The 22,621-nt window shown below is 47.6% G+C and overlaps 1 protein-coding gene across 1 annotated transcript in view; it reads right to left on the bottom strand.

Moving 5' to 3' along the window:
• CTNNBL1 (catenin beta like 1) overlaps window positions 1–22,621 on the bottom strand; it is a 91,939-nt gene that overhangs the window by 22,965 nt on the left and 46,353 nt on the right. The window contains exon 11 of the mRNA XM_081916934.1: window positions 14,703–14,884. Coding sequence (XP_081773060.1) covers window positions 14,703–14,884 — 182 coding nt within the window. The remainder of the gene's footprint in view (window positions 1–14,702; window positions 14,885–22,621) is intronic.

Here is a 22,621-nt window from a genome sequence, read left to right as displayed (position 1 = left end):
TTTTATATTACCCCGAGTCTGAGTATGCAGGCAATTAACAAATTCATTTTCTTCAAGCTACTTGACACTTTGATTCATTACTTTCGTGATGCTGCAAGTGAGATGCATGTTTTGGTGGCGAGGCGATTTACACATTTGACGCTGGATGTCAGCTTAGCTTGTCACAGGGAAAGTTAAACAGGCAGCTGATTGAAGCTCAGAAGCACCGCAGCTCTGTGGCCCAAGGACATCTGGCACGGCCGGGCTCTGAAGCTAGCTGAGAAAGGAGGATTCAGGAGCAGGACTGGTTTGTGCCACCAATTATCCTGGGGCAAATCCCTCCACACGCAGAGAACCAATGAATTGTAGAGTTGGAAGGGACCACAAGGGCCATCTAGTCCACCCGCCCTGGCAATGCAGGCATTACAACCAACAAATGCATGACATCTAGCCACTCAACCTGTTTAAAAACCTCCAAGGAAGGAGAGTTCACCATCTTCTAAGGTGGTATATTCCACTTTCAAATAGCTCCTACTGTCAGAAAGAGCATCCTACTGTTTAATTGGAACCTCCTTTCTTGTCCTCTGGAGCAGCAGAAAACAAGTCTGCTCGCTCTTCCAGGGGACAGCCCTTCAGATATTTGAAGATGGCTATCACCGCTCAGTCTTCTTTTCTCCAGGTTAAACATACCCAATTCCCTCAACTGTTTCTCATAAGGCTTGGTTTCCAGACCCCTGATCATCTTGGTTGCCCTCCTCTGCACATGTTTCAGCTTGTCAACATCCTTCTAAAATTGTAGCGCCCAGAACTGGAGGCATATCAACTTAGAATGTGTTTCCACGTCCTCCAAGCATATCCATGCATGAAGTGAGATGAAAAGCAATCCATGGCCACTGGAAAGCTCAAAAAGGATTTTTTTCACTAGCTCCTCTTTCATCTGTTCTACAGATACCACACAAAGAGCTCTATGAATGGCCCAGGTGGGTGCCTGAAATATCTTTTTGCATGCACTGGAGTGCTTGTCAACTCTTCATTTTACCTGTGATTGCAAATTCTGAGTGAACCAGCCTTCAAACCCCACCACCTGTGAGAATGAAAGTGCTGTTCATAGAATCATCGAACTGTAGAGTTGGAAGGGATGCCGAGGTTCATGTAGTCCAATCCCCTGCAATGCAGGAATCTCAACTAGGTGGCCATCCAACCTCTGCTGAAAAAACCTCCAAGAAAAGAGAGTTTCATCCATATCAAGAGCCAAAGGCTTCCTCTTGACAGGCAATGGAAGTCACTTGTCCAAGAAGGAGGCCTCAACTCGGGATGGGGTTGCCTCTTGTCAAATGAACGACTCTGATCATTCTTGTGTATCTGTTGCCGATACACAAATTTCAGGTGCAACCATACCTCCACATGTGGTGGGAGTGCCCCCAAATCCAACTATTCTGGACAACAGCCATACGAGAAATATGTAAAATAACTAAGCAAGTATTAGACACCACCCTAGAACTGGCCCTACTAAACATCTTCCAAGACAACAATGCCCATTTACACCACAAAGAACTCATAACCCACCTACTTTCAGCAGCCAGAAACACCATAACCAGACACTAGAGAGACCTGTCAGAAGTAAGCATGGACCAGTGGTACCAAATAGTATGGGAAACAGCCTTATTAGAAAAATTAATCAATAAACTGAAACTGACACAGGGACAAATAGAAGAAGACGCCTTCACCCCGGTATGGCTCTCCTTTATCACATACACAGCCCAACAAGACAATGACAGTAACCCACCAGCAGCATACAAATCAATATGGCTAACCTGATCCAAAACACCCACCCACCCCACTCACACACGAAAACAAAGATCACCACAGCCAATCACAAACAACCACACCCTGGGCCAACCCCAACCTCTCTCACCACCAAAGGAACACAAGTGAACAGCAGAGAACCGGCATGACACCAAACCCTACATACATTAAGCAAAATAGAAACATCGCCACCCGACCCCACGCCCACCCATCTTCCCCCCTCCACCCCTTCCCCCCTCTAATGTCTCAACAAATGAAACTGATTTGTAAAAATGTTACATGGAAAAAATACAAGAGACATTACACATACTTCTGTAAAACAATAAAATAAAATAAAATAAAAAATCTCAGGTGCAACTATTTCCTCAGAGCCACAAGATGTAGGCGGGAGTTCACGCAAGATGCTGGGCCTAAGATCTGAGCACAGGTGTGCTCTTTGCAGGGGCAGACATCTCCCATCAATGGGAAAGAGAAAGAGCAAGAGTCTCTGCTCCTAGCATTGGCCTTGGCTCTTAGCAGCAACAAAGGGCTCTCTCTCTCTCTCTCTCTCTTGGCTGGTCCAAGCAGATGCCCATCGAAGGCATGGAGACATCTCCATACAGCGCATCATTTGGCTTCAGGAGAGCCTCCCGTAGCCACTGGTTTGTCAAGCATTTTTCTAGTCCCCGCTGGAAGAGGGAAAAGTTTCAGATGCTGAAGAAGCAGGCTTTGGTTGGCCCTCTGGGCACAGTTTGCCTCTCCCATTGTTGAGGAGGAAGTGCCCACCAACGCCTCCAGGTGGCACGCTTCCTGTCAGAGGCCAGCTGTGCCCTGTGCCAACGGAGCCAAGAGCAAGGGCTGCTACCCTCAGCCACAAAACTTCTGCTGAGCTGTCTGGATTAGCTGCCTGCCTGGGAAAGGTCACTCCCTCCAAGCGCGGCGCCGCAATGCACAGTGTGCGCGGCGCTCTGTCGGCTCCTGGGAGGCTTGCCTGGCTTATGCTTCTAAAGGGATCATAATCCTTAATCAAGAAGATTACAACAAGCAGCTAATCCCAAAACAAACAGCCCCAGCGCCAGGCAGAATTAAACTTTTTGGTCGACGCTAATTTCAGTCATTAATGTGACATCACTGGAAGCAATTCCCTGTGCGGCCCCCTCCTCCCTCCGGGTAACGTGTTGTGGGGGGTGGCTAACGGGTTTCATTAACGCTAAAGGCTGCTTTTAATTTATTGTACAGGGCAAACCTGGATTTGCTGCTGTGCCAGTAGATCTTGGTTCCCAGGTGAGCATACCTGTATAGTGTGATACAGGTTGCAGAGAGCCGCGACAGAGGCTCTCCGATTGCGATAGGCACTTCAAAAGTATATGAAGCCAAGAGATATCTTCGTCATTAAATGATCACATTGAGCTGAGGCTATTGGTTGGGTTTCTGTTCTGGCGGAAGTGTCTGTTTCGCCTTGGTGTGACTTTCCTCCTCCTCTTCCTCCCTCTTGAGAGCCAGTGTGGTGTAGTGGTTAAGAGTAGTGGACTTGTAATCTGGTGAACTGGGTTCGATTCCCCGCTCTTCCACATGCAACTGCTGGGTGACCTTGGGCCAGTCACACTTCTCTGAAGTCTCTCAGCCCCACTCACCTCACAGAGTGTTTGTTGTGGGGGAGGAAGGGAAAGGAGAATGTTAGCCGCTTTGAGACTTCTTAGGAAAGTGATAAAGTGGGATATCAAATCCAAACTCTTTTTCCTCTTCCTTCTCTTCTTCTTCTTCTTCTTCTTCTTCTTCTTCTTCTTCTTCTTCTTCTTCTTCTTCTTCTTCTTCTTCTTCTTCTTTCTCCTCCTCCTCCTCCTCCCCCTCCTCTTGGCCCAGCTTACCTTGGCTGCCCATGTGTGATTCTGTCAACAGGTGACTGTGCTCAGGCAAGGTGGCATTGCCAGAAAAATTACCCAGAGCAGTGGCACCGACTGGGTTGAATGGCAGTGAGAGCCTCACCTGAGGTAGAGGAATTGGAGGAAAATGGCGCTAAGAAGAGCACTTGAAACAGGGCAAGGCGTGTTTCACACTGAGGGCAAGGTCAGGAGAGATCAGAAGCAGTTTGCAACAGCCTTGGCAAAGAACACAAAAATGAGGCTGACCGCTTAGGGTCACAGCCAAGGGCTACACCTACTGGAAGGCACATGTAGAAACGCAGTGTTTTAGTGCAACCTGTTTTGGCGAGACCACTAGACAAAATAGTAACTTTAGCAGGCACCTGCAATCTGCCCACCCCTGTGAAAACATTTGCCAGATTGTCCACTGCTTGCAGCATCTTCTTGCCTAGAAAGGACGGTATTTCCAGGGAAACGGAGCTATTTCAGGCCTGCTAAAACCATGACCCAGCCTCTCTTGAGCAAAGTTTGATTTGATCCCATAGCTCACCTGCACCTGGTAGGCAGATTCCCCCTGCTGCCCTCAACTGAGCAAAGTTAACAGAGTCAAGCCCATTTTCTGCCAACATGAAGGCTGTCACGACACAAGGAGACACTGGAAGGCATCACTGGTTCTCCTGGATGTGTTTCCAGATACATGACTACCCTCAAAACTATACGGCAGTCTCCACAGGGACAGGCAAAGGGGAAAAGCAGCTCTCCCTTTTTGACATTTGAAAAGGCTTGGGGCAGCTGCAGCTCCAAGCCACTTCGTTATCAAGATTTTAGTGCCACCTGCGGACCTCATGAATAGCAATTAAATTCTAGATTTTGTCGGCTGCCAATCTTTGCTGCCCTCCATAACCTCGGAGGTTCTGGGTACAGAAATCCAGCTCATCGGGAGTGCAAAAGGTGGCAGGATTCATGAGGCTTTGTTGCAATCTTCAAACACTCCCAAGTTCACCTCGATTAAATTTATACTCCCTATCTCTGCCGCGCAGCCAGGAGATTAGGGCGCATGCTGCGGCCTCCGGGCTGAGGCAGCAAAGGCAAGCAAATAATCTCTCCTATCAAAAGAAGTTTTGTTTGTACATACAAGATCAGAAGGGGGCATAAACAACAGGCAGGCTCTCCAAGCTGCAGCGTTATCGCAGGAGCAGATAAGAGCAATAATTAAAAATTTATAGGAGGAAAAATTGGCTGCTTTGTCTGGATGGAGCAGGTTGGGGGGGGGGGGTTCCTAGCAGAGATCCTTCCCATGCCGGTGTGCTCACTTGTAACCCGGAGGCTGGAAAAGAGGCAGTCGAATCAGTTCTGGGTGTCAAAAGCCCTAGCTCAGACCTCCTGAATCAGAGAACAAGGGACCCCGAGGGTCATCTATTCCAACCCCCCGTAATGCACTAGGTCATAATAGATGCGGAGAAGGCCTTTGATAACGTATCATGGAATTTTCCTGAAAAAATCTATAGAAGAAACAGGACTTGGTGAAAACCTTGAACACTTGAACACTATCCCAGAACGGCCTGAGGGGACTAGGAGTCTCGGGGTGTCAGTCGTCCCCTTTCTCCACAAAACCTCTCCAGAAGGACTTGCGTAAGAACATGCAAAGAGCATCTGCTGGAGCAGGCCAATGGATCTTCTAGGCCAGCATCCTGTTCTCACAGTGGCCAACCAGATGCCTATATGGGTTTTAGCATCACTGCCTGACAGTGGAGTCACAGCATAGCCATTGTAGCTAGGAGACATTAACAGCCCTCTCCTGCAAGAATTTGTCTAATCCTCTTTCAAAGCCTTTGATGTTGGTGGCCCTCCCTGCTTCCTGTGGGAGGGAGTTCCACAGTTTTAACTATGCACTGCTACTTACGGAAAAGTATTTCTCAAATGCTTAGCATTAAAAATCTAAGTGGTATGGTGGCAAATAGGAGAATTAAGAGTTCTGCAGAAATTGTTCCATTGTGAGGCATTGATACCGCACCATAAACTTCCCAGAGATAAATAGCTTTAAAATTTCTCCCCTGTAATATACTTTAATGAGGGCCCATGGAATTCTGTAACAAAAGGAAAGCTGCCCAAGCCACCTTGATGAAATAATACATGCCGGCAGTTGGGGGAAGAGCTTTGGCTAAGAGGATCAATGTTATTCCACACATAATCCGACATGAAATGCAGGAGGGCTCAGTTGCGTTCCATCTCGTCGAGTGTGATGCCAGGGTGGGCACCCCTTGTGGGAGCTCCAGGATAGGGAGGAAAAGGCACTGCCACCCCGCCTTCCAAGTGGGGCTCCTCTCTGCCCATGGAGCCATCTGCCAGGGGAGCTGCATTGCCTTCATAAACCTCGGGCCAGGTGAAAATGCTGCCCCATCCCTTAAGGGCAACACCATCTCTCTGCCCTTGGGCTGTCACTGAATGGTAGGGTTGTTAGGGTCTCCAGAGGTCATCTGTGGAGCAAGAGTGTCTTCTGCTGCTCCACAGGGTGGGATCCAGACCAACGGCTTCAAGTTACAAGAAAGGAGATTCCGATTAAATGTCAAGGAGAATTTTCTGACAGTAAGAGCCTTTGATTGTGGAACGGAGAAGTTGGCAAGCTCTTCTTCATAGGGTTTTTTTAAGCAAAGGTCAGTTGGCCATCTGTCACGGAGTCTTTCGCGGTGGTTCCTGTGTTTCAGGGGGTTGGACTAGATGGTTCCTTCCAGGTCTACAGTTCTATTACCTTGACAGGCAAACCATGTTTTGATTTGATCCACCTGCTGGACAGGTGTGCTCCTCTGTGCGCATTGCATCTGACTCAGAGAAAGAACCAAGGGGTCATCACAGGAACAGCTAATTATCTGCAGCAACAGCCAGGAAAGCGCCCCCTTGTGAGCCGCTGCCAGCAGACCTGCTTTTGTAAGACATCGTTCTCCGCTTAGCGCTAAAGGTGCCCCCTCCCTTCCGGGGAAATTTGCCCTGGGAGCGTGTGCTTCACAAGCAGATGCAACCAACACATTTTTCACTGGCAAAGCGTTTCAGGAAGGTTGTCATCTCAGCTGGCGTAATTAGACTTCTGAGTTAATGGGCCATAAAGGCGGACAAGGAGACGTGTGCCACACGCAGGGCTTGCAAAACGTCTGGCTGGCTGCCGCTTCAGCCCAAGGACGTGTCCTCCTTCCTGCCCCAGGCAAGCCCCGCCCCGCCCAGGTATCCGCTCTGGGCACCAGCTGCCAGGAAGGTCTCCTGCACAAGGGAAGGGCAGGCAAAGAGTTGGGGGGATGGCGCTGAAGCATTTCCTCCTAGGAGAAGAATGCGGAGTGCAAAGATCAAGAATTTTGCAAGGGAGGAACCACAGCCTAGTGACAGAGCTTTGCATGCAGGAGGTCTCAAGTTCGTTCCCCAGCAATGTCTGCAGTTAAAAGGACTGGAAAACAGGTGATGGGAAAGAGAGGCAGAGAGACCACCGGCAAGAGCAGCTGCAGCTGGCCAGAGTAGACAAGACAGGAATGGATGGAGAAACAGTCTGACCTGCAACACGGCAGCTACCTATTTCCCTAAGCAGAGATAAGAAGAGTCTGTTTCAGGATCTCAAGACCATTGACAAAAGAAGTTCCAAGTCTGCTTCTACATTAGCCTTTCATGAGGCTCTGCCTTTAGACCTCAAGGCTGCTGCATAGTCGGATGTTTGCAACCTCACATCTCTGAAAAGGGAGCTACTGTTTTTCATTTGGGGGGAAAGAGACGCTCATGAGAGATGATACTCACCTCCCTAGGCCCAGAAAACAATGGAGGTGAAGCTGAAGGAGCTACTCCAGGAACCGGGCAACTCTTCCCGTCTATTCCTCTCCTGCCTTTTCTAAATGGAAGTGATTCTACATGGTCTTGTTCAGTCCTAGCTGAATTGGATCCTTTCAGCTGGAGGGGCCAGGAACTGCAACTAGCACTCTACACACAAACACACAAACACCCAGTGGATTCTGCCCGCTGTGTTTTGTAGCCCATCTTCCAAGGACATGAAATTTCGAAGATCAATATTCTGTACAAACCCACATGCAAATTCCAAAGCACTAACCCACACAGAAAAAACACCATGAACTGCCCCAAACAGACACATTTGCACACTCAAATTATGTAACGCCTTTCCACCTAAGCTCAACGTGGTGCACAGCGGTTCCCCTCTTTACTTAATCCCCACAAAAATCCTGCGAGGTAGGTTATGCTGATCGGCAGTGACTGGTCCAAGGCACCCCAGTGGGTGAATGGGGATTTGAACCTCAGTCTCCCAGATGTTGATTTTAATGTATGGATTTTAATATCATGCTTGCATAGCAACACAGAAATATATATATATATATATATATAAAAACACTGGCAACAAAACTCTACTCTAGGGTAGCAACATTCTGAACCAAGCTATAGGGAGACAGACAGAGTCTGATCTCCATGCTGCACTTATTACCTCAGAAACAAACACAAACACTGCTAATAAGAAAGTAAAGCTGGTTCCAGACTTCAGTTCCCAGTGGCGCTATTTTTATGAAGTTTGCAGCAGCAAATATTACAGTTTCCAAGAGCCTAATGGAAATCACCATGGTTGATGATGACTTTGTGAAATCCCACCAGGGTATAGAATTGCAACTGCTTCCCTCTCTCTCTCTCTCTCTTACACACACACACACACACACACACACACACACTGTTCTACATTAGTTCATCATTCTCTGCAAGTGTTCAACCCCAGAACTGCTGCTAGTCTTCCAATGACCTTGTACAATCCATTTCTTTCCACTACGGGCTCTTGGACTTGCTTCCAATCCAACTCATGCAGGAGACAGTTGGTGCACTGAAAAAGGCTGGAGCTGGTGGGCCATCTTCAATAATTGGCTGCTCCTTCCCTCCAGTGCTTGGGCTCAGCAAGACACTGAACCTGAACAAGACTCAAGGTGCACCGCTGCTATACAAGGCAAGCTTGAGGAAATGCTCTTTGAGACACATGCACTGCTGCTACGGTCTAGCATTTCAGGTACTTCCCAAACTCCAAATCCCAGCCCTTGAGGAAGTGAGCCCCAAACCTGAGCAGGTGGTTAAAAAGGAGGGAAAGAACCGGAAGCCATCTCTGAAGCAAAGTCAGATGCAGAAAGCAGTAGAAAGGAGAGGCAAGAGTTTGGGAAAGGTTCAGAAAAGAGAAACCAAAATGATCAAGGGGGTGGAGAAAGGCTGCAACGTTTGTGACTTTTCAGTTTAGCGGAAAGGTGACATTATTGCATAGCATGGAGAAAAGGGATAGTGAAGAGGGCTGCTCTTGTACTATAATCCTGCTTGCTGGTTTCCCATTGAGGCATCTGGTCAGCCACTGTGAGAACAAGATGCTGGACTAGATGGGCCAATGGCTTGAGTCAGGAGGCACTTCTTACGTTCTTGCTCCATGCTGAAATGTACTTGAAGGAAGTATGGAAGGGCTAGTGGTCGATGGCTGAAGGTCTGGCCTTATTGTCTTCAGTCCACAATCTCAAGCATCTCCAGTAAGCAGGGATAGGCAAGCCCCCCTGAGCCTGAGATCCTGGAGAGCTGCTGATGGTGAGAACAGACACTAATAGGCTTAGATGGACTAAGGGCCAGGCCTGGCCAATATCCCTTGCAGTGCTCAAATTATGCACCAAGAAAAGCCAGCTTTCTGTAACCTGCAGAAAGCACATGCCTTGAAGCAAAAGCAGGTGTATATTTTTTGTTCGTTTGAAAGAATAGTTTCTGCTTCTTACTTGTCCAGGGGTAGGGGGAATAGCTCTGAACAGCATGGAAGAAACATCCCCCCCCCCCCCCGCTGATGCCAGATCTTGCTGCTCAGCTGACCCAGCTCATTTCTTCTCTTTTCCTTTCCTCACCTGCCCCCTCTTCCCCATCACGCTCTGATTTCTGCAAGGTATTCTCTGCCTGCACTTTGCCACAGCTCCTGGGAACAGGCTTTCAAAAACATCAAGCGGCTGTTCTGAAGCAGAGTTTTCTTTCGGGTGCCGATTTCTGGGTCCGCTTTCAAATTCTGCATTTTGCAGAATCACCCAACGCAGGTCCCTAAGCGTGGATGATGGGGGCACAGGGGCTGGATGAACACTGGGCCCGTGGAGGGGTGGGGAGAGGTGCTTAGAGCCGGCAGGGATGCTGGAGGAATTTCGAAGCGAAGTAGATCCAAGCTCAGTGGTGAGATTTTGTAAACACCACCAAAAACCATCAAGACACACATTTTAATCCTTGTTTAACACAAAGTGCCTGTTAGTGAACAGCTTAATGCCATTCTTTAATTTAAATGGCATTGAGTGTTTAAGGCTTTATAGTCTGGCAGGAAAAAAAAATCCTCTTTGGAGATTTCTGGCTCAGAAGGGTAGGTGGCATGCACACATGTATACACACAAACACGTGCCTAACACATGGAGGACTTTGCACCTCTCGGGGTCCAGCTAGGTGTTGCATGCAGGTACTATCCCAAAGGCTCTGATTAAGCAGGAAAAGCTGACTCCGAAGAGGAACAGCGATAAGGAGCGATGCCAGATCCAAGATGCCCATGCTGGGGTTTAAAGCCCTAAACATCTCAGGCTCCAAATACTTGAAAGACGAGAGCACCCTCCCCACATCATATACATTCCCGGTGGATGCTGAGGATGACCTCTTTACAATGGCCTCTGACACCCAAAGATTTGTGTTTTTAGGAGCCGCCCTATTCTTGTGACTGTAATTAGTTTTGTGGTTTTTTGTGAAATTTTTTTATTAAAGTTTCACATATAATAAACCAACAATAAAAACATAACAAACTCAACAAACACCAACATGTTGTTGTTGTTGTTTAGTCGTTTAGTCGTGTCCGACTCTTCGTGACCCCATGGACCAGAGAACGCCAGGCACCTCTGTCCTCCACTGCCTCCCGCAGTTTGGTCAAACTCATGCTGGTAACCTCGAAAACACTATCCAACCAAACACCAACATAGAGAACATAAACAATACGAAAAAACAAGCATAAATTCATTCCCTTATTTTCTACAACCTGACTTCCCCGACTTCCTCATACCTTCCCTTTCTGTATTCTGTATTCCCTTTCTGTTTAAATCTTTACCTTTCTTTCCCTTTTCATACCCATTACAGCTAGTAACCACTTAATATCTAAACCAACATCGTTTCAACATTCATTAATTTTACAATGTTTCTTAAGATAGTCCTTAAATTTCTTCCAGTCTTCTTTCGCCGTCTCTCTTCCCTGGTCTCGGATTCTGTCGGGCATTTCTGCCACTGTAATTAGTTTTGAACTGTTTTTAATACAGTGTTTTTTAAAAGTTGCTGCTATCTGCTCTAGGGCCTTAGGGTGAAGGGCAGGTGAGAAATCTTCATAATGATGGCCTTACAAGTGGGCGGTGTTGCTAGCTGATTTTATAGACACAAAATCCTATCAAGCTGCCATTCATTCATCAAGGACCAGCAACGCAGACCAGTTCCTTTCCAAGACTAAGGCTTCAACAATAAGAACAAGTACTGACTCTGAGTACCCTTTACCATATCTGAACCATGTCTTTTCTCAGTAACCACCTGTTTACCAACTTTTCAGACAATGGTGGTGCCAAAAGCACAGTTTGAGCATGACTCAGGGTGACTTAAGATCTTAAATTCCGTACGAGAAGAACAGAAAGACGACATAGGAGGAAGGAGGCAATGAAGAGGCCGCTGCTAGAAGAGGAAAAAGGTGCTGCATTCTGTTCTTTAGCAACGTCCTCTGAATTTTGGGTGTTTCCTGACACCCATGAGGTCAGCAATGAACTAGGCACAATGCGACTGAGGTTCATTATAGCATGCAACCCAGCAGGAATCCCTGGGTAAACTAGAACATCTGCCTTTGCAAGCAAATGCCGTCAAGAATGCAAAAGGAAGGTCCTGGTGGATCTTTGGGAGTGGAGGAGACAGTGACATGAGATCTTGCATGCAAGAATCCTGCAGCTGGTCTTCTGAAGATGCTGCCTGGGAGGGTAAGGGGGTCTGTGAGGGTGGGAGATTTTGTGGGCTGCGCCGTACAGTAACTCAGACGAGGACAGATGAAAGCAGACCAAAGCGGTTAAGTTGATGGACACGCCAAGGGACAAACTAAGCCCAGAGTGTTGAATGGTTTCTTTAAATGTAAAGGTTCATCATTGTTCCACCTGATGTGTATGTCTTTAAGGGGCCAGAGCAAGGGCCAGAGCAAAATAATGTGACCCAGCTTTAAAGCTGTGAAACATAGCAGGTGCTGCTGAGTTGCATTGATTAAGCTGTGTTCAGCAATTGGCTCTAGTATATAAGGAGCAGCACATAGCTCTCCCATTACCCTGGGGGAGGGGTTGGTGGTTGGGTCATGTTTGTTTGTTAATGTATTTAGTGTAAAAGGAGTTTTTGTTTTTGTAATTAAAGCCTTGTTTAAGTTATTTTTGAGTCCCTTTTTAATACATGGTCTCCCCAGCAAGCTCTCTGCAGCGCTACCATACTGCAAATAGCCAACACAGAGGTCTCTAATCAGCACGGAGGGCTCTCTGAGTGACATCTGTTGGAGGCAGAATAACATTGGGCTTGATGGCCAGCTGGTTTGAGCTTGTAAATATGCTTGTACTGTTGCACAATTAGCCTTCCTTTTCATTCCCCCCCCCCAATTTCACTAGGGCCGTTCTATTCACTGTTACAGTGTACAAGGGGGTCACATCTGAGCACTGGAGAGAAAGCAACTCCCAAACCAGGTCAACTGGGGTTAACAGCTCCAGAGAATTCAGAGTTTTGCCTTCCCAAAATGGGCATTGTTCTGATAGATTGCTCTTTCTCAACCACTAAGCTGGGCTGAACCCCAAACATTCAGCATTAGTTCTATACAGTGGTACCTCCAGTTATGAACTCAATTCGTTCCGGTGGTCCGTTCTTAACCCAAAACTGTTCTTAACATGAGGTGTGCTTATGCTAATAATGGGGCCTCCTGCTGCTGCCACTCGCATCCTGGGGCAAAGTTCGCAACCAGAGCATCTACTTCCGGGTTAGCGGAGCTCGTTACCCAAAGCGTTCATAAGGAGGATGGTACGTAACCCGAGGTTCCACTGTAACGTTTAAAGACTAAAATATTTTGTGGACACTACAGGATCGCATACAAAGCAGGGGGCAAGCTCTGCATCCATTGCTTACATCAACTGAGTTGAAGATGGTCCAGCTGTGAATATAGGGCCCAGGTGAAAACAATGGCCCAGCAGTGGCTCGTGTGGGGCACAGGATTCAGATTCAGAAACGGCTAGACCTAGAGACCCTCTCAAGCCATCTATGCCTATAGCCCTGCTGGGTTGTCTGAGCACAAGGAGAAATCTAGCATGGCTTGGGAAGGATGTGAAACTGCTGCACCACACACACACAAACACACACGTACACACACTCCTTCATCAGTTTAATGGCCAGCCAAGCTCTAGGGAGGCCGGTTAAACATCTCTATTAACTGGAATTGCTACAATCTCAACAACTCACCTGCCCAGTGATGCAAAACAAAGAAAATTGAACCCACCAAAAATTTTTTTTAAAAAATCCACTATTTTAAGTCTATCAAGTCCACTCCTGGATTCTGTGAATCCTGCCCTCCTCCTCCTCCTTCTTTATTATTATTATTATTATTATTATTATTATTATTATTATTATTATTATTATTATTATTATTATTATTATTATTCCTGGGAACCTTAAGTGACAGGCAGGGCCTGGGAAACAAAACTAACCCATTCTCCCCTGTAACAACCTTCACTCATTGAACGCCCTCTTTCACCAACCAGGGTGGTGAGCTGCATGCTGGGTGCAAGGAAAGCTGTACCCCTGCCAAGTCTCCCGTGGTTCTATCCCACCCCATCTCAGAAGTGAAAACTCCACTTTGCCATACAGAATTGGCTGCCTCTGTGTGGCAAGCAGGCCTCCCTCCTCTTCCCACCTCAAAAGCTACCATCCATGATGGCAGCTTTCCAAAGCCTCCTGGTGCTCTGCCTGGAGTCCTCTCTGCACCCGTTCCCAGCGGAGAATCCAAGGCGCAGAAGCTCAACTGGGCAGCTATTACAGCCCTGTAAAAACGTGCCTTGCCAACCCATTGCCTTCATTAATATAACGTTATCGCGTTCCTAATGCTGGTGCTCTAAAGCAAATGTTCTGTTACCAGCTCACCCACTGGCACATTTTTCAGCAGGGAAACAGCTGCTCGCTGAACCAGTCACACGCACACCCGCCGCCCCTCACCCCCAAGTGCAATCTTGTCAACAGCACAGCACAGGCTTCTGCCCTCTCCTTTTCCAGCAGGCAGAAAAAACACACATCTCTCAGCTTATGTACTGCTCTGGAGAAGTAAGGAGGGTGTGGGAAAGACACCCCATCTCTCCATTTGGAATGTGCATTCCGCTGCGATTTTTGCGGCACTTGTTTTTTCAGTGCATCAAACAATACTGTCTACCTGGTTTGTGTGTGTGTGTGTGTGTTTTTAATGGATAATCCTCACTAGTCAGTGGTGACTCATTTTCATTCGCCACTGCCTGCCACAGGAGGGTCAGCCTTTCCTGCCAGCATCTCCACCCCTTGGCAGTAGCGGCAGCGACGACGCCGAGACCAGTGGCAGATCACGTTGGTGGGGCTTCTGGATCTCCTCCAGGGAGCGGGCGGCTGGGTGGTGGAAGGAAGCCGAGAAGGGGATGGAGGGGGAACACAGGAGAGTCACAAGCAGTTTGTGCCTGCGACGCCTGATGTTCACGTCACACTTCAGTGCGCGGAGCCAGGAAAAAACACGGCTTTGGAGGTGACATTTGCAGTTGGCTCATTACTCTTTTCAAAAGAGCCTGGCATCAAAGAGACAGCTTCAAACGGCAGGCTCACATGCACATATGCAGGAGCTAATTAACCGCCATGCTGGTAGCAGCCAGAGAGGAGGAGACGCTGGCAAGCGACTCAGACTTACAAGCGCTTCCTGGCGGCGCAAGTCTATTGAGGCTGCACTGCAAACTATGAGGCTGGCGAAGGGGTCATGGTCAGCAAGGCAGCCTGTGTGGGATGAAATCCTACCTTCGTGCTCCTTCTCGGAGGTCCCAACCTTCTTTATTTTCTTGGGGGACTTCATGAAGAGTGGAAAGATGGTCCGAAGGCCAAGGATGTCAACAAACTTGTGGCAGTTGTCTGCTCCCTCGGGTCCAATCATGGCGTGGTCCAAAACCTTCAGGGCGCTGCTCCGGGAGATCTTCTTCTCTCTGTAGAAGCAGAAGGACTTTTGTCAGTGAACTGGGCAATGCACTTTGCCACAAGATACGGAAGGTTTTCCTCAGCCAGTAGGATGAGGCTGCACGCAATGATGAACAAGCAGCAAAGTTCAGTCTTAGTCCGCGGAAGAGAGAGGATCGGAGCACTCTCTATTTTGGTTTGGCCACTGAGACACAGGGAACTTCTCTGCCTCCTGTCCTCTTGTACCAACAGCTAAAATGTATTGTTTGATGTATTACAGTATTTTAATATTTTTTTGGAAGCCGCCCAGAGTGGCTGGGGAAGCCCAGCCAGATGGGCAGGGTATAAATAATAAATTATTATTATTATTATTATTATTATTATTATTATTATTATTATTACTACTACTATTATTATTACTAAATGGGCACACTTGCTCTTTTAGGTCCACCGCATAAGTAAGCACCAATGAATGAGAAATTTGCTTGCACATCAGTAGGCAAGAAACCAGTCCTTTCACACAGTTAGAATCAGAAATCTGTAAGTCGGAAGGGACCCCCAAGAGCAATCAAGTTATCTTTCTTTTTTTTTTTTTTTGGTAGATAATTTTATTGATTTTTTCACAGTTAATTTCCACAATTAACCACAAAATCCCCCCCATCCCCATTCACAAAAACATTTCAAAACCTTATCTTTGATGTTCTTTAGACCTCATGACTTCTCTCCATTCTCTCTCCTGGTTCCGTATATTAACAAAATTCTGCATTTTCATACACAAACTTCATCAGTTCTTCTGATTCTAACAAAATTCTTCTGCATTTCCTTATGCATACAGTGGTACCTCGGGTTAAGTACTTAATTCATTCCGGAGATCCATTCTTAACCTGAAACTGTTCTTAACCTGAAGCACCACTTTAGCTAATGAGGCCTCCTGCTGCCGCCGCACCGCAGGAACACAATTTCTCTTCTCATCCTGAAGCAAAGTTCTTAACCATAGGTAATATTTCTGGGTTAGTGGAGTCTGTAACCTGAAGTGTATGTAACCTGAAGCGTATGTAACCCGAGGTACCACTGTACTTCGTCAGTTTTTCTTCTAATTTTATCCAAATTTTGCTGATTGCAAGTGTGTAATCTGAGCCTGCCAATGTATCAATTTATTTACATTACTTTGCACATATACAATACGTATTTCCCATTTCCCCCCTAACTTTGGCATATTTAAATTTCACTGGAAGGTGACTATCAGTTAAGTCTGATTTAAAATCCTGCTCAACTTCCTCAGTGTCTCCTCTTAGTCTCATAGGCTGCAATTCCTGCCTCATTTAAGCCACCAAGGCATTCCCAAATATTTTCTGCCCACCCCCCATGCCATCCATATCTGCCCTTAGTGTCTCCTGCTATTTCTTCATATCAATCACAATTTCCATTTTACTAAAAATTTCCTCTAGCCCTTGCATCCAGTCCTACACCGCTTCTGTTTCCTTTGTCACTGGTTCTATCTTAATAATCAGTTTTGTCACCATTTCGGTATTTTTGTCTGAGAGCAAGCAAGTTCAACCTCCTGCAATGCAGAAATCGCAGCTGAAGAATCCCTGACAGATGGCCACCCAACCTCTGTTTAAAAACACTACTGATCATCATTTGGCACTTTCAATTTGGAGGATGGATGGCGGCTAACTGATTGAGGTTGAATCCTGACAAGACAGAAGTACTATTTTTGAGGGACAGGAGGTGGGTGGGTGTGGAGGACTCCCTGCTCCTGAATGGGGTAACTGTGCCCCTGAAGGACCAGGTGCGCAGCCTGGGAGTCATTCTGGACTCACAGCTGTCCATGGAGGTGCAGGTCCATTCCGTGTCCAGGGAAGCTGTCTACCAGCTCCATCTGGTACGCAGGATGAAACCCTACCTGCCCGCAGACTGTCTCATCAGAGTGGTGCATGCTCTAGTAATCTCCTACAAGGACTACTGCAATGCGCTCTATGTGGGGCTACCTTTGAACGTGACCTGGAAACTACATCTAATCCAGAATGCGGCAGCTAGACTGGTGACTGGGAGCGGCCGCCAAGACCATATAACACCGGTCCTGAAAGACCTACACTGGCTCCCAGTACGTTTCCAAGGACAATTCAAAGTGTTGGTGCTGACCTTTCAAGCCCTAAACAGCCTCGGTCCAGTATACAGGAAGGAGCGTCTCCACCCCCATCGTTCTGCCTGGACACTGAGGTCCAGCACTGAGGGCCTTCTGGCGGTGAGAGTGAAGCTACAGGGAACCAGGCAGAGGGCCTTCTCGGTAGTGGCACCCGCCCTGTGGAACACCCTTCCACCAGATGTCAAAGAGAAGAACAACTACCAGGCTTTTAGAAGACATCTGAAGGCAGCCCTGTTCAGGGAAGCTTTTAATGTTTAACAGACCACTGTATTTTAATTCTTTGTTGGAAGCCGCCCAGAGTGGCAGGGGAAACTCAGCCAGATGGGCGAGGTATAAATAAATTATTATTATTATTATTATTATTATTATTATTATTATTATTATTACTATTACTATTACTACTACCCTAGTGCTTTACAGTCTTCATTGTACTTGCGACCATAGGGCGGATCAATGCTCTACCCATTTCACAGATGTGGAAACAGAAGCTGAGAGAATGACTAGACCAAGACTGCACAACAACCACATGATGGAGATGGGACCCATGTCTCCCAGTTCCAAGTCCAACTGCCTATATGGAAAACCAGAACAGCCCCCAACCATCTCAGTGCCTGAGCTGGAACCCTTTCAATTCCAAAGCTCGATTTCGTACTCTACTCCAGCTTTCTTCAACCTGCTACCCAATCCAGATGGCTTGGACTACAACTCCCATCAGCCCTAGTCGGAACCTGGAAGGCGCAAGGTCAGGGAAGGCTAGGCTAACCTTTCGGCAGAACCTGGATTGTCAACTGCACACAACCTCCCTTTCTGAAGCCAAGAGAGATTCCTTTCAGCTGTATCCCCAGTACAGGGGAGGATGGAAGTCAGCCACGATTACAGTCTAATTCTCAAACATGAAACAGAGTGCAAATTTATTTCACACAAGGTGTTCTTGTTGTTTTATTGACCTTTCGTACATGGGAACTGGGTCTCCCCTCTTACAGTTGTAACTAGCAAGAGGGATGAGGCGCAATGGATATGTCAAGCGAGGGGGAAGCACTCCCTACTCATAGCCACATTGATCCGCTAATAATGTTTCATATTTCTTGTATGGCAGCTACATGTGTGTGCAAGGAAGCAGAAACGGGGAATAGAGCAAAGGAAGAAGCCACATTCAGGCTCTTACACCTGCTCAATTCCGTTTCACATTCTCATTTCAAATGTACGCTTAAAGCATGCAATATGTGAAGTGGCCCTTTATAGGATGCCATCCTCTCACAGCCCCAGAACCCAGCAACCCACAATGGTTTACCAGCAAGCAACTTAATTATTTTAGGTGGATGTGTGTTTTTCTTCCCTGTGTTCAAGAGCAAAGCTGGAACTCAGCCCTCACTTTGGCCTGTGAATGCAGAACACCAGTAAGCAAATCAGCCAGGATTTTCTGCCTTTTTCCATGGATGTTGCCAGCAGGAGGGAATGAAACAGGCACTTCGCAAAATGCTGCTGCAAAATGCCACTGCGGACGTATGTTTGAAATTCATGCCAACAAAGAGAATGCAAGGAAGCGGGCGTTTGATTGCCGACACAGCTCCATTCAGCAAAGCATAACTCCCAATTTGTTCGGGGGCGGGCGTCCGATTTGCAGAAACAAAAATCCTGAAGCAAAACCAAAAGAGAAGAACAGCCACCAAGATGCTTGAATTGGAACATGAGCAGATGAGAGGAAGGGAAGAAAGAGGATGAACAAATCTTGGCAGCTTCTTGCAAGTCAAAGCCAACTCCTTCCAACACGACGCTAAAAAGGCCAGCACAGCCTCACACTGGGCCCAGCCAAGGAGGGTCAATTCCTTGCCTCCTTGATCCCAGAACACAGGGTTGCGTTGCCAAAGACAGAGGCAGATGCCAGGCATCCAGTTTGCCCTATGCTGTGCAGGGAAGCCTCCAGGGAAGCCATGAAGGCATAAGGAGGAAGAGGAGCAGGATCAAGATTGCCCACATGGCAGCGGCAAAGAGCAGCAGCTTCAGGATTAATTCCACCACCACTGCCCTTCCTGCCGTCCAACTTGCCCATGCCCAGAGTGTCTTTCTGTCACATGTTTCACAGCCAGTGACGCAAATGATGCAAAAGAGGGGCAGGGAATTGCAAAATATGGTGGCTCATGGGGTATGCATTAGACTGCAGGTCTGCGGAATCATATGACTGTAGAGTTGGAAGCATAGCTGTCAATGTTTTCCTTTTTTTAAAGGGAAATTCCCTTATTCCCAATAGGATTCCTCACAAGAAAAGGGAAAAGTTGACAGCTATGGTTGGAAGGGACCCAAAGGTCATCTAGTCCAACCTCCTGCAACGCAGAAATCACAGTTAAAGAATCCCTGGCAGATGGCCACCCATCCAAGCAACCAATCAATCAATCAATCACAACTGTACCCGAGAGAAGGCGCTCAAGGCAACAAAAATTCTTCAATGTAGGTGACGCCACTTCTGAGATCTTAACACCAAGAGGTAAACCGAGAGGTAAATTATTGCAACTTAAATGTGCAACCATATTGCCCAGCTGCTTTATTAGAAGCCTGCCCTGATTCATCTATTACGAATACTTCTACACCCCTTTTCACAAGATGTCTCAAAGGGGTGCACAATGTAAAGCAATACAGAAAGCTACCCAAGAAATCTGCACCTTGTACAGTGGAGCAGGCCAAGTGAGTTGATGCTTGGACAGGACATCATTGTAAGACGAACCCATTTCACAGGCTACCTTTTGAGTGCTCAGCAGGGCAGCACAGAGCGCTTACAGGAAGGAGCCTGCTGTGGAAAGTAATCCACTCACCTCCTCCTCCCTCTCCTGCCCTTGCCACTTCCAGCTCTCCTTCACCTTGCAAGCGGCAATAATAAAAGGCTAAAAAATAAAGTTCAGGTTTTGGCTGGAGAACTTCAGGACTCCTTTTTCGGGGGAAGTAATTGCATATTGATCAGCATTTAGGCAGGTTGCAGGGAGCTGATCTCTGGAATATTCATTGGGTTTAAGTTCAGACTTGTAGAGATCAATAGCTGTTTGACTGGACTGTCTCAGGTTGATTTTATTTGAAATATTTATTCTACTAGAGGGCAAGCAGTTTATCTTAGTCTCATCTTGGGCTTATTGAAATCTCTCTTGGGTGAGAACTAATTCAGACACCACAGCCTGGGAGCCTCACCAAACGAGCGACTGACCTGGACCTTAAAAAGACCAGGAACAAACTCATTGCACTGAGAACTTCCTGGCACTGGAAACCCACCAGGCCAAGCACAACTCATGCGAAGGCTCAAAAAACCTCCTGGCTTTGCTACACGTCCAAAACTGAAAGAAATGGTGGTGGTGATATATTAAGCACCCGGCAGGTCACCAAGCACAGCTAGTGGGCTGCCTTTGGCTTGGTGAGTCACAAGTTGTGCAAGCAGACAGGAGAATGAAGGTGGATCAGCCTCCAAGATGGAGAAGAGGACAGTCACAGGGGTGGCAATGGTGGCGGAGGGTTCCAGGAAGGAGGCCGTCTGAAGAGCGCTTCAAAAAGCACCCAGAAAACACTCTTGGCGGACTGTATGCCACATGCTCTGCAGCTGTTAGGAGTCAAGGGCAGCCCCTGTGTGGCAGTCTAACCTCCAGAATTAGAGAGGTGAGAACGGCAGCTGCTGGGTCCAACCCCTCCTTCCCTCCCCAGATACCTTGAAATCCTGGCAATCTATGGAAGAATGACTTCAGAAGCACCCACAGGGCATTGGTGCCAAATGACCAAGAACATATTACAGCGGCCTCTGCCATCCAGCCTTCAAGTGGCCAACCAGATGCCCATTATGGGAAACCCACAAGCAGGATTCGACCACAAGAGCAGCCCTCTCCCCTCCTGTGGCTTCCAGCAACTGGTCTTCAGAAGCACTGCTGTCAAACCCTGCCCATCAGGCAACTCCCTTCCTTGTCCCTGTCAGGAAGGAAGACAAAAGGCCCCCAAGAAACTCCCCCAAAGGAGGGTACCAGAAGCCAAAGTCACTTCACCGAAGGACTGTTATCGAAGGATGTTTGCAGAAGGGTGCGCATTAGGAAACAGTGGCGCGAGGCTCTGATTCTGCTAGATAAACACAGCGTGAGGCTGTGCTGAAAGGAAATTTCAGTAGATACACATTAATTTTCGGGTTTCCAAGGAGCTGATGTGACATGAAAACAAGAGACGTAATGAAATATTTTTGCAGGGGCTGCTGCAGTGTGTTCTGCATGCAAACGCACTCCTGACTTTCATGCCTTATTCCTGACTGGGCCCACAACCCTCTTGCAGCCAGCAAAGGTGGTCAAGGGAAGCCACCACAAATGGCTTTGCAAGAGATCCTCCCCACCCCACCCTGCCGAGAACCTTCTCCCCCACACTCAATATGTGTCTCCATTGCCTGGCACTTAAAAGTCAAGACAAGCTCATTCCCTGCTTGCTATAAATACAGGGTGAGGCCTTCCCAGGCAGCTGCTTGAGAGAAGGAGGGTTTCTCCTCCACACAAGAAGGGGTGTAATAAGTCTCGTGCCAATGTTCCCAAGGCACTTGACAATGCGTTTCTCTCTCTCTCTCTCTCTCTCTCTCTCTCTCTCTCTCTCTCTCTCTCTCTCTCTCTCTCTCTCTCTCTGCAAGCCTCAGAAGGACACCTCACTTTCTCTCCTGGAAGCCTCAGGCAGCTCCCAATCTGGAGAAAGAAATTGAATTGTGCTTGGGGAGAGACCTTAATTGGATGTGACATTTCTAAACCTCCAGTTGGAGGCCACCAACTTGCAAACTGCATTTGCTCATTTGCAGCCAAGGCAAATACGCTCCCCACTGATGGAATGGAGTGCAGACATGCAAGCAAGCAATCTCGCCTCCTCCCTGGCCTGGCCTTCTCTCCTCCTCCTCCTCACGTGGGACGCATCCAATTTACAGGAAGGTGGTCCGAGGGCAAAGGCCCTCCCCACGTCCCTTGCTGAATAAGCAAACAGGAATCCTACCCATGCAGACTCCTCAATTTGGACCAAAAATGATGCGACTCCTTCCAGCGGCCTCCCCTTGCCCTTCACGGAGAGAACACGCCCCATCTCCATATGGATGAGGCACTCCTAACTGCCCCAACCCCGTTCAGTTCACATGATCCACATTCACTCCAGAAAACATTGCTTTCTTGCCACTGAAACAAGCAGCCTCAGTGCACTCTAGATGTTAGTAAAACCAGTGGAACTGGAATTCCAGCAATACCAGTTGCTGGAAACCACTTTGAGGGGGGTGTCCTTGTGCTCGAATCCTGCCTTTGAATTAGCCACTGTGGGAACAGTTCGCCCCAGCCTGGTCCAGCAGGGCTCTTATGTTCCTGTGCTGTCTTCTCCAAGTGAGAGGAGCTCTCCTAGGCCATCTAGAAATGGTTCCTGTCCATGAGCAGCTACCGGAGACGCCAGCGTATTAACCTGAGCCCTTCTGTGTGCAAAGCATGCATTTCACCACTAACCTATGGACCATTCCTCCAGCATGAAGGGAAGGATATATGCCAGAGTTTAATTCCTTCCCCTCTAGAACATGGAAGATTAAGAGTCCAGATTCTCACAACTTGCTGCACCAGGTTCACCTCTAGCCAGGGGCAAAGTCTCTCATTGA

The sequence above is a fragment of the Podarcis melisellensis genome, assembly GCF_964234715.1.
Source record: "Podarcis melisellensis genome assembly, chromosome: 6".
NCBI lineage: Eukaryota > Metazoa > Chordata > Lepidosauria > Squamata > Lacertidae > Podarcis > Podarcis melisellensis.
This window is presented reverse-complemented; position numbering and strand designations above follow the sequence as displayed.